Raw genomic sequence first — 13,851 nt, 5'->3', positions numbered from 1 at the left:
TGTGTAATCCGTATGATAGTGACACAGGGGACTGATTTGTATCACTATGACAGTGACACCGGGGACTGATATGTGATCATATGATAGTGACACTGGGTACCGATGTGTAATCACTATGATAGTGACACCGGGGACTGATGTGTAATCCCTATGACAGTGACACTGGGAACTGATGTGTGATCACTATGATAGTGACACCGGGGACTGATGTGTGATCACTATGACAGTGACACCGGGGACCGATGTGTAATCACTATGATAGGGACACCGGGGACTGATGTGTGATCACTATGATAGTGACTCCGGGGACTGATGTGTGATCACTATGATAGTGACTCCAGGGACCGATGTGTGATCACTATGATAGTGACACCGGGTACCGATGTGTGATCACTATGATAGTGACACCGGGTACTGATGTGTAATCACTATGATAGGGAAACCGTGTACCAATGTGTAATCACTATGATAGTGACTCCGGGGACTGATGTGTAATCACTATGATAGGGACACCGGGGACTGATGTGTGATCACTATGATAGTGACTCCGGGGACTGATGTGTGATCACTATGATAGTGACGCCGGGGACCGATGTGTGATCACTATGATAGTGACACCGGGGACTGATGTGTGATCACTATGATAGTGACACCAGGGACTGATGTGTAATCACTATGATAGTGACACCGGGGACTGATGTGTGATCACTATGATAGTGACACCGGGGATCGATGTGTGATCACTATGATAGTGACACCGGGGACTGATGTGCAATCACTATAATAGTGACTCCGGAGACTGATGTGTGATCACTATGACACTGACTCCGGGTACCGATGTGTAATCACTATGATAGTGACACCGAGGACTGAAGTGTGATCACTATGATAGTGACACTGGGGACTGATGTGTGATCACTATGATAGTGACACCGGGGACTGATGTGTGATCCCTATGATAGTGACACAGGGTACTGCTGTGTGATCACTATGATAGTGACACCGGGGACTGATGTGTGATCCCTATGATAGTGACACCGTTGACTGATGTGTGTTTACTATGATAGTGACACCGAGGACTGAAGTGTGATCACTATGATAGTGACACTGGGGACTGCTGTGTGATCACTATGATAGTGACTCCGGGTACTGATGTGTGATCACTATGATAGTGACACCGGGGACTGATGTGTGATCACTATGATTGTGACACTGGGGACTGATGTGTAATCCGTATGATAGTGACACAGGGTACTGATGTGTAATCACTATGATAGTGACACCGGGGACTGATGTGTAATCCGTATGATAGTGACACAGGGTACTGATGTGTAATCACTATGATAGTGACACCGGGGACTGATGTGTAATCCGTATGATAGTGACACAGGGGACTGATGTGTATCACTATGACAGTGACACCGGGGACTGATATGTGATCATATGATAGTGACACTGGGTACCGATGTGTAATCACTATGACAGTGACACCGGGTACTGATGTGTAATCACTATGACAGTGACACCGGGTACTGATGTGTAATCACTATGATAGTGACACCGGGTACTGATGTGTGATCACTATGACAGTGACACCGGGGACCGATGTGTAATCACTATGATAGGGACACCGGAGACCGATGTGTGATCACTATGATAGTGACACCAGGGACCGATGTGTGATCACTATGATAGTGACACAGGGTACTGCTGCTGGACACTACTCTGGTTATAAGTTGTATTTTTGTGCTGGGTTCAGGCTCCCTCTGCTGGACACTGCTGGTCTTTTACATAGTCTGAAACCAAGCATAGGTCCTTGATCATAGCATCAGACACCAATGCTGCTAATAAGAGTATAATAATCTCTGCAGTCTTGTAGGTATAATGGAGAGGTACTGGTGTTACAGCACAAGTACAAAGCACGTAAAACATAGACGCAGCCGGAATGTGCAATGTGTAATCCGTATGATAGTGACACTGGGGACTGATGTGTGATCACTATGACAGTGACTCCGGGTACCGATGTGTAATCACTATGACAGTGACACCGGGGACTGATGTGTGATCACTATGACAGTGACTCCGGGGACCGATGTGTGATCACTATGACAGAAACTCCGGGTACCGATGTGTAATCACTATGATAGTGACACCGGGGACTGATGTGTAATCCGTATGATAGTGACACAGGGGACTGATGTGTATCACTATGATAGTGACACCGGGGACTGATGTGTGATCACTATGACAGTGACTCCGGGGGACCGATGTGTAATCACTATGATATGGACACCGGGGACCGATGTGTGATCACTATGATAGTGACACCAGGAACCGATGTGTGATCACTATGATAGTGACACTGGTGACCGATGTGTGATCACTATGACAGTGACACCGGGGACCGATGTGTGATCACTATGACAGTGACTCCGGGTACCGATGTGTAATCACTATGATAGTGACACTGGGGACTGATGTGTAATCACTATGATAGTGACACTGGGGACTGATGTGTGATCACTATGATAGTGACACAGGGTACTGATGTGTGATCACTATGATAGTGACACCGGGGACTGATGTGTAACCCGTATGATAGTGACACTGGGGACCGATGTGTGATCACTATGACTGTGACACCGGGGACTGATGTGTAATCACTATGATAGTGACTCCGGGTACTGATGTGTGATCACTATGATAGGGACACCGGGGACCGATGTGTGATCACTATGATAGTGACACCATGAACCGATGTGTGATCACTATGATAGTGACACTGGTGACCGATGTGTGATCACTATGACAGTGACACCGGGGACCGATGTGTGATCACTATGACAGTGACTCCGGGTACCGATGTGTAATCACTATGATAGTGACACTGGGGACTGATGTGTAATCACTATGATAGTGACACTGGGGACTGATGTGTGATCACTATGATAGTGACACAGGGTACTGATGTGTGATCACTATGATAGTGACACCGGGGACTGATGTGTAATCCGTATGATAGGGACACTGGGGACCGATGTGTGATCACTATGACTGTGACACCGGGGACTGATGTGTAATCACTATGATAGTGACACCGGGGACTGATCTGTAATCACTATGATAGTGACACCGGGGACTGATGTGTGATCACTATGACAGTGACAAAAGAGTACTGATCTGTAATCCGTATGATAGTGACACTGGGGACTAATGTGTGATCACTATGACAGTGACACCGGGGACTGATGTGTGATCACTATGACAATGACACCGGGAACTGATGTGTGATCACTATGATAGTGACACCGGGGACTGATGTGTAATCCGTATGATAGTGACACAGAGTACTGATGTGTAATCACTATGACTATGACACCGGGGACTGATGTGTGATCACTATGACAGTGACACCGGGGACTGATGTGTGATCACTATGATAGTGACACCGGGTACCGATGTGTAATCACTATGATAGTGACACCGGGGACTGATGTGTAATCCGTATGATAGTGACACAGGGGACTGATGTGTATCACTATGACAGTGACACCGGGGACTGATATGTGATCATATGATAGTGACACTGGGTACCGATGTGTAATCACTATGATAGTGACACCGGGGACTGATGTGTAATCACTATGACAGTGACACCGGGTACTGATGTGTAATCACTATGATAGTGACACCGGGGACTGATGTGTGATCACTATGACAGTGACACCGGGGACCGATGTGTAATCACTATGATAGGGACACCGGGGACCGATGTGTGATCACTATGATAGTGACACCAGGGACCGATGTGTGATCACTATGATAGTGACACAGGGTACTGCTGCTGGACACTACTCTGGTTATAAGTTGTATTTTTGTGCTGGGTTCAGGCTCCCTCTGCTGGACACTGCTGGTCTTTTACATTGTCTGAAACCAAGCATAGGTCCTTGATCATAGCATCAGACACCAATGCTGCTAATAAGAGTATAATAATCTCTGCAGTCTTGTAGGTATAATGGAGAGGTACTGGTGTTACAGCACAAGTACAAAGCACGTAAAACATAGACGCAGCCGGAATGTGCAATGTGTAATCCGTATGATAGTGACACTGGGGACTGATGTGTGATCACTATGACAGTGACTCCGGGTACCGATGTGTAATCACTATGACAGTGACACCGGGGACTGATGTGTGATCACTATGACAGTGACTCCGGGGACCGATGTGTGATCACTATGACAGAAACTCCGGGTACCGATGTGTAATCACTATGATAGTGACACCGGGGACTGATGTGTAATCCGTATGATAGTGACACAGGGGACTGATGTGTATCACTATGATAGTGACACCGGGGACTGATGTGTGATCACTATGACAGTGACTCCGGGGACCGATGTGTAATCACTATGATAGGGACACCGGGGACCGATGTGTGATCACTATGATAGTAACACCAGGAACCGATGTGTGATCACTATGATAGTGACACTGGTGACCGATGTGTGATCACTATGACAGTGACACCGGGGACCGATGTGTGATCACTATGACAGTGACTCCGGGTACCGATGTGTAATCACTATGATAGTGACACTGGGGACTGATGTGTAATCACTATGATAGTGACACTGGGGACTGATGTGTGATCACTATGATAGTGACACAGGGTACTGATGTGTGATCACTATGATAGTGACACCGGGGACTGATGTGTAATCACTATGATAGTGACTCCGGGTACTGATGTGTGATCACTATGATAGGGACACCGGGGACCGATGTGTGATCACTATGATAGTGACACCATGAACCGATGTGTGATCACTATGATAGTGACACTGGTGACCGATGTGTGATCACTATGACAGTGACACCGGGGACCGATGTGTGATCACTATGACAGTGACTCCGGGTACCGATGTGTAATCACTATGATAGTGACACTGGGGACTGATGTGTAATCACTATGATAGTGACACTGGGGACTGATGTGTGATCACTATGATAGTGACACAGGGTACTGATGTGTGATCACTATGATAGTGACACCGGGGACTGATGTGTAATCCGTATGATAGTGACACTGGGGACCGATGTGTGATCACTATGACTGTGACACCGGGGACTGATGTGTAATCACTATGATAGTGACACCGGGGACTGATCTGTAATCACTATGATAGTGACACCGGGGACTGATGTGTGATCACTATGACAGTGACAAAAGAGTACTGATCTGTAATCCGTATGATAGTGACACTGGGGACTAATGTGTGATCACTATGACAGTGACACCGGGGACTGATGTGTGATCACTATGACAATGACACCGGGAACTGATGTGTGATCACTATGATAGTGACACCGGGGACTGATGTATAATCTGTATGATAGTGACACAGAGTACTGATGTGTAATCACTATGACTATGACACCGGGGACTGATGTGTGATCACTATGACAGTGACACCGGGGACTGATGTGTGATCACTATGATAGTGACACCGGGTACCGATGTGTGATCCCTATGATAGTGACACCGGGTACCGATGTGTAATCACTATGATAGGGACACCGGGGACTGATGTGTTATCACTATGATAGTGACACAGGGTACTGATGTGTTATAACTATGATAGTGACAACGGGGACTGATGTGTAATCACTATGATAGCGACACCGGGGACTGATGTGTGTTCACTATGATAGTGACACCGGGGACTGATGTGTGATCATATGATAGTGACACCGGAGACCAATGTGTAATCACTATGATAGGGACACCGGGTACTGATGTGTGATCACTATGATAGTGACTCCAGGGACCGATGTGTGATCACTATGATAGTGACACCGGGTACCGATGTGTGATCACTATGATAGTGACACCGGGTACTGATGTGTAATCACTATGATAGGGACACGTGTACCGATGTGTAATCACTATGATAGTGACTCCGGGGACTGATGTGTAATCACTATGATAGGGACACCGGGGACTGATGTGTGATCACTATGATTGTGACTCCGGGGACTGATGTGTGATCACTATGATAGTGACTCCGGGGACCGATGTGTGATCACTATAATAGTGACACCGGGGACGGATGTGTGATCACTATGATAGTGGCACCGGGGACTGATGTGTAATCACTACGATAGTGACACCGGGGACTGATGTGTGATCACTATGATAGTGACACCGGGGATCGATGTGTGATCACTATGATAGTGACACCGGGGACTGATGTGTAATCACTATAATAGTGACTCCGGGGACTGATGTGTAATCACTATGATAGTGACACCGGGGACTGATGTGTGATCACTATGATTGTGACACCGGGGACTGATGTGTAATCCATATGATAGTGACACAGGGTACTGATGTGTAATCACTATGATAGTGACTCCGGGGACTGATGTGTAATCCGTATGATAGTGACACAGGGGACTGATGTGTATCACTATGACAGTGACACCGGGGACTGATGTGTGATCATATGATAGTGACACCTGGTACCGATGTGTAATCACTATGATAGTGACACCGGGGACTGATGTGTGATCACTATGACAGTGACACCAGGGACTGATGTGTGATCACTATGACAGTGACTCCGGGTACTGATGTGTAATCACTATGATAGTGACACCGGGGACTGATGTGTGATCACTATGACAGTGACTCCGGGTACTGATGTGTGATCACTATGACAGTGACACCGGGGACCAATGTGTAATCACTATGATAGGGACACCGGGGACTGATGTGTGATCACTATGATAGTGACACCGGGGACTGATGTGTAATCACTATAATAGTGACCCCGGGACTGATGTGTGATCACTATGACACTGACTCCGGGTACCGATGTGTAATCACTATGATAGTGACACCGAGTACTGAAGTGTGATCACTATGATAGTGACACTGGGGACTGATGTGTGATCACTATGATAGTGACACCGGGGACTGATGTGTGATCCCTATGATAGTGACACAGGGTACTGCTGTGTGATCACTATGAAAGTGACATCGGGGACTGATGTGTGATCACTATGATAGTGACACCGGGGACGGATGTGTGATCACTATGATTGTGACACCGGGTACTGATGTGTAATCACTATGATAGTGACACCGGGGACTGATGTGTGATCACTATGACAGTGACACTGGGGACTGATGTGTGATCACTATGATTGTGACACCGGGTACTGATGTGTAATCACTATGATAGTGACACCGGGGACTGATGTGTGATCACTATGACAGTGACACTGGGGACTGATGTGTAATCACTATAATAGTGAGTCCACGTACTGATGTGTAATCACTATGATAGTGACACTGGGGAATGATGTGTGATCACTATGATAGTGACACCGGGTCCCGATATGTAATCACTATGACAGTGACTCCGGGTACCGATGTGTAATCATTATGATAGTGACACCGGGGACTAATGTGTGATCATATGATAGTGACATCGGGGACTGATGTGTAATCACTATGATAGTGACTCCGGGTACTGATGTGTGATCACTATGATTGTGACTCTGGGTACCGATGTGTAATCACTACGATAGTGACTCCAGGTACCGATGTGTAATCACTATGATAGTGACTCTGGGTACCGATGTGTAATCACTATGATAGTGACACCGGGTACCGATGTGTAATCACTATGATAGTGACACCGGGTACCGATGTGTAATTACTATGATAGTGACACCAGGGACTGATGTGTGATCACTATGATAGTGACACTAAGGACTGATGTGTGATCAATATGATAGTGACACCGGGGACTGATGTGTAATCACTATGATAGTGACTCCAGGTACCGATGTGTAATCACTATGATAGTGACACCGGGTACCGATGTGTAATCACTATGATAGTGACACCGGGTACCGATGTGTAATTACTATGATAGTGACACCAGGGACTGATGTGTGATGACTATGATAGTGACTCCGGGTACTGATGTGTGATCACTATGATAGTGACACCGGGGACTGATGTGTAATCACTATGATAGTGACACTGGGGACTGATGTGTAATCACTATGATAGTGACTCCAGGTACCGATGTGTAATCACTATGATAGTGACACCGGGTACAGATGTGTAATCACTATGATAGTGACACCGGGTACCGATGTGTAATCACTATGATAGTGACACCAGGGACTGATGTGTGATCACTATGATAGTGACTCCGGGTACTGATGTGTGATCACTATGATAGCGACACCGGGTACCGATGTGTAATTACTATGATAGTGACACCGTGGACTGATGTGTGATCACTATGACAGTTACACCGGGTACCGATGTGTAATCACTATGATAGTGACTCCGGGGACTGATGTGTGATCACTATGCTAGTGACACAGGGGACTGATGTGTGATCACTATGATAGTGACACCGGGGACTGATGTGTGATCACTATGATAGTGACACAGGGTACTGATGTGTGATCACTATGACAGTGACACCGAGTACTGATGTGTGTTCACTATGCTAGTGACACCGGGGACTGATGTGTGATCACTATGGCAGTGACTCCGGGTACCAATGTGTAATCACTATGACAGTGACACCGGGGACTGATGTGTGATCCCTATGACAGTGACACCGGGGACTGATGTGTAATCACTATGACAGTGACTCTGGGTACCGATGTGTAATCACTATGATAGTAACACCGGGGACTGATGTGTGATCACTATGATAGTGACACTGGGTACCGATGTGTAATCACTATGATAGTGACACCGGGGACTGATGTGTAATCACTATGATAGTGACACCGGGGACTGATGTGTGATCACTATGATAGTGACACCGGGGACTGATGTGTGATCACTATGATAGTGACACTGGGTACCGATGTGTGATCACTGATAGTGACATCGGGGACTGATGTGTGATCACTATGATAGTGACACCGGGTACCGATGTGTAATCACTATGATAGAGACTCCGGGGACTGATGTGTGATCAATATGCTAGTGACACCGCGGACTGATGTGTGATCACTATGATAGTGACACCGGGGACTGATGTGTGATCACTATGATAGTGACACAGGGTACTGATGTGTGATCACTATGACAGTGACACCGAGTACTGATGTGTGTTCACTATGCTAGTGACACCGGGGACTGATGTGTGATCACTATGGCAGTGACTCCGGGTACCAATGTGTAATCACTATGACAGTGACACCGGGGACTGATGTGTGATCCCTATGACAGTGACACCGGGGACTGATGTGTAATCACTATGACAGTGACTCTGGGTACCGATGTGTAATCACTATGATAGTAACACCGGGGACTGATGTGTGATCACTATGATAGTGACTCTGGGTACCGATGTGTAATCACTATGATAGTGACACCGGGTACCGATGTGTAATCACTATGATAGTGACACCGGGTACCGATGTGTAATTACTATGATAGTGACACCAGGGACTGATGTGTGATCACTATGATAGTGACACTGGGGACTGATGTGTGATCACTATGATAGTGACACCGGGGACTGATGTGTAATCACTATGATAGTGACTCCAGGTACCGATGTGTAATCACTATGATAGTGACACCGGGTACCGATGTGTAATCACTATGATAGTGACACCGGGTACCGATGTGTAATTACTATGATAGTGACACCAGGGACTGATGTGTGATGACTATGATAGTGACTCCGGGTACTGATGTGTGATCACTATGATAGTGACACCGGGGACTGATGTGTAATCACTATGATAGTGACACTGGGGACTGATGTGTAATCACTATGATAGTGACTCCAGGTACCGATGTGTAATCACTATGATAGTGACACCGGGTACCGATGTGTAATCACTATGATAGTGACACCGGGTACCGATGTGTAATCACTATGATAGTGACACCAGGGACTGATGTGTGATCACTATGATAGTGACTCCGGGTACTGATGTGTGATCACTATGATAGCGACACCGGGGACTGATGTGTAATTACTATGAAAGTGACACCGTGGACTGATGTGTGATCACTATGACAGTGACACCGGGTACCGATGTGTTATCACTATGATAGTGACACCGGGGACTGATGTGTGATCACTATGATAGTGACACTGGGTACCGATGTGTGATCACTGATAGTGACACCGGGGACTGATGTGTGATCACTATGATAGTGACACCGGGTACCGATGTGTAATCACTATGATAGTGACTCCGGGGACTGATGTGTGATCACTATGCTAGTGACACCGCGGACTGATGTGTGATCACTATGATAGTGACACTGGGTACCGATGTGTAATCACTATGATAGTGACACTGGGTACCGATGTGTAATCACTATGATAGTGACACCGGGGACTGATGTGTAATCACTATGATAGTGACACCGGGGACTGATGTGTGATCACTATGATAGTGACACCGGGGACTGATGTGTAATCACTATGATAGTGACACCGGGGACTGATGTGAAATCACTATGATAGTGACACCGGGGTCTGATGTGTAATCACTATGATAGTGACACCGGAGACTGATGTGTGATCACTATGACAGTGACTCCGGGGACCGATGTGTAATCACTATGATAGTGACACCGGGGACTGATGTGTGATCACTATGATAGTGACACCGGGGACTGATTTGTGATCACTATGACAGTGACACCGGGGACTGATGTGTGATCACTATGATAGTGACACCGGGGACTGATGTGTGATCACTATGATAGTGACACCGGGGACTGATGTGTAATCACTATGATAGTGACACCGGGGACTGATTTGTGATCACTATGACAGTGACACCGGGGACTGATGTGTGATCACTATGATAGTGACACCGGGGACTGATGTGTAATCACTATGATAGTGACACCGTGGACTGATTTGTGATCACTATGACAGTGACACCGGGGACTGATGTGTGATCACTATGATAGTGACACCGGGTACCGATGTGTAATCACTATGATAGTGACTCCGGGGACTGATGTGTGATCACTATGCTAGTGACACCGCGGACTGATGTGTGATCACTATGATAGTGACACCGGGGACTGATGTGTGATCACTATGATAGTGACACCGGGGACTGATGTGTAATCACTATGATAGTGACACCGGGGTCTGATGTGTAATCACTATGATAGTGACACCGGGGACTGATGTGTTATCACTATGACAGTGACTCCGGGGACCGATGTGTAATCACTATGATAGTGACACTGGGGACTGATTTGTGATCACTATGATAGTGACACCGGGGACTGATGTGTGATCACTATGATAGTGACACCGGGGACTGATGTGTGATCACTATGATAGTGACACCGGGGACTGATGTGTGATCACTATGATAGTGACACAGGGTACTGATGTGTGATCACTATGACAGTGACTCCGGGGACCGATGTGTAATCACTATGATAGTGACACTGGGGACTGATTTGTGATCACTATGATAGTGACACCGGGGACTGATGTGTGATCACTATGATAGTGACACCGGGGACTGATGTGTGATCACTATGATAGTGACACCGGGGACTGATGTGTAATCACTATGATAGTGACACCGGGGACTGATTTGTGATCACTATGACAGTGACACCGGGGACTGATGTGTGATCACTATGCTGGTGACACCGGGAACTGATGTGTGATCACTATGACAGTGACACCGGGGACTGATGTGTGATCACTATGCTAGTGACACCGGGTACTGATGTGTGATCACTATGCTAGTGACATTGAGTACTGATGTGTAATCATTAATATAACCTTACTCATTACAGAAATACCGATACCAGGATGACGACTCTCCCCCATTGGAGCACAGTCCAGCCCACTTGGCCAATTCCATGAAGGCTCCTGAGCTGGTCCATGTATCCGAGAAGAATTTGTCACAGATAGAGAATGTTCATGGTTATGTCTCCCACTCTCACATCTCACCAATGAAGGTAAGTGGTCATTTCTCTGTACCTACCTCTAGGTAGTTGGTGCGTGAGATCCTGGAGGCTGGGATGCTATTTTTCACCTCGCTTATTGCCATGATGGGTGGTGGGGCTGGGTCATCTGCATCTTATATTACACACTTCACATTGTTCTGCAGTGATGTCATACAGTGATGTCATGATGGGTGGTTGGGCTGGGTCATCAGCATCTTATATTACACACTTCACATTGTTCTGCAGTGATGTCATACAGTGATGTCATGATGGGTGGTGGGGCTGGGTCATCAGCATCTTATATTACACACTTCACTTTGTTCTGCAGTGATGTCATACAGTGATGCCATAATGGGTGGTGGGGCTGGGTCATCAGCATCTTATATTACACACTTCGCATTGTTCTGCAGTGATGTCATACAGTGATGTCATGGTGGGTGGTGGGGCTGGGTCATCAGCATCTTATATTACACACTTCGCACTGTTCTGCAGTGATGTCATACAGTGATGCCATGATGGGTGGTGGGGCTGGGTCATCAGCATCTTATATTACACACTTCACATTGTTCTGCAGTGATGTCATACAGTGATGTCATGGTGGGTGGTGGGGCTGGGTCATCAGCATCTTATATTACACACTCCACATTGTTCTGCAGTGATGTCATACAGTGATGCCATGGTGGGTGGTGGGGCTGGGTCATCAGCATCTTATATTACACACTCCACATTGTTCTGCAGTGATGTCATACAGTGATGTCATGATGGGTGGTGGGGCTGGGTCATCAGCATCTTATATTACACACTTCACATTGTTCTGCAGTGATGTCATACAGTGATGTCATGATGGGTGGTGGGGCTGGGTCATCAGCATCTTATATTACACACTTCACATTGTTCTGCAGTGATGTCATACAGTGATGTCATGATGGGTGGTGGGGCTGGGTCATCAGCATCTTATATTACACACTTCACTTTGTTCTGCAGTGATGTCATACAGTGATGCCATAATGGGTGGTGGGGCTGGGTCATCAGCATCTTATATTACACACTTCGCATTGTTCTGCAGTGATGTCATACAGTGATGTCATGGTGAGTGGTGGGGCTGGGTCATCAGCATCTTATATTACACACTTCACACTGTTCTGCAGTGATGTCATACAGTGATGCCATGATGGGTGGTGGGGCTGGGTCATCAGCATCTTATATTACACACTTCACATTGTTCTGCAGTGATGTCATATAGTGATGTCATGGTGGGTGGTGGGGCTGGGTCATTAGCATCTTATATTACACACTCCACATTGTTCTGCAGTGATGTCATACAGTGATGCCATGGTGGGTGGTGGGGCTGGGTCATCAGAATCTTATATTACACACTACACATTGTTCTGCAGTGATGTCATACAGTGATGTCATGATGGGTGGTGGGGCTGGGTCATCAGCATCTTATATTACACACTTCACATTGTTCTGCAGTGATGTCATACAGTGATGTCATGATGGGTGGTGGGTCTGGGTCATCAGCATCTTATATTACACACTTCACATTGTTCTGCAGTGATGTCATACAGTGATGCCATGGTGGGTGGTGGGGCTGGGTCATCAGCATCTTATATTACACACTACACATTGTTCTGCAGTGATGTCATACAGTGATGTCATGATGGGTGGTGGGGCTGGGTCATCTGCATCTTATATTACACACTACACATTGTTCTGCAGTGATGTCATACAGTGATGTCATGATGGGTGGTGGGGCTGGGTCATCAGCATCTTATATTGCACACTTCGCATTGTTCTGCAGTGATGTCATACAGTGATGTCATACAGTGATGTCATGATGGGTGGTGGGGCT

The 13,851-nt window shown here is 46.6% G+C and overlaps 1 protein-coding gene across 3 annotated transcripts in view; it reads left to right on the top strand.

Annotated features, from left to right (window-relative positions):
• DLG4 (discs large MAGUK scaffold protein 4) overlaps positions 1-13,851 on the top strand; it is a 282,808-nt gene that overhangs the window by 169,157 nt on the left and 99,800 nt on the right. For all 3 annotated transcript variants that reach the window (XM_083185898.1, XM_083185899.1, XM_083185900.1), the window contains exon 2: positions 11,844-12,008. In XM_083185898.1, the coding sequence (XP_083042024.1) occupies positions 11,844-12,008 (165 nt within the window). The remainder of the gene's footprint in view (positions 1-11,843; positions 12,009-13,851) is intronic.

This window comes from Crinia signifera, chromosome 4, assembly GCF_055691185.1.
Source record: "Crinia signifera chromosome 4, ASM5569118v1, whole genome shotgun sequence".
Lineage (NCBI taxonomy): Eukaryota > Metazoa > Chordata > Amphibia > Anura > Myobatrachidae > Crinia > Crinia signifera.
Note: the sequence above shows the minus strand (reverse complement) of the source record. Positions and strands in the feature narration are given on the sequence as shown.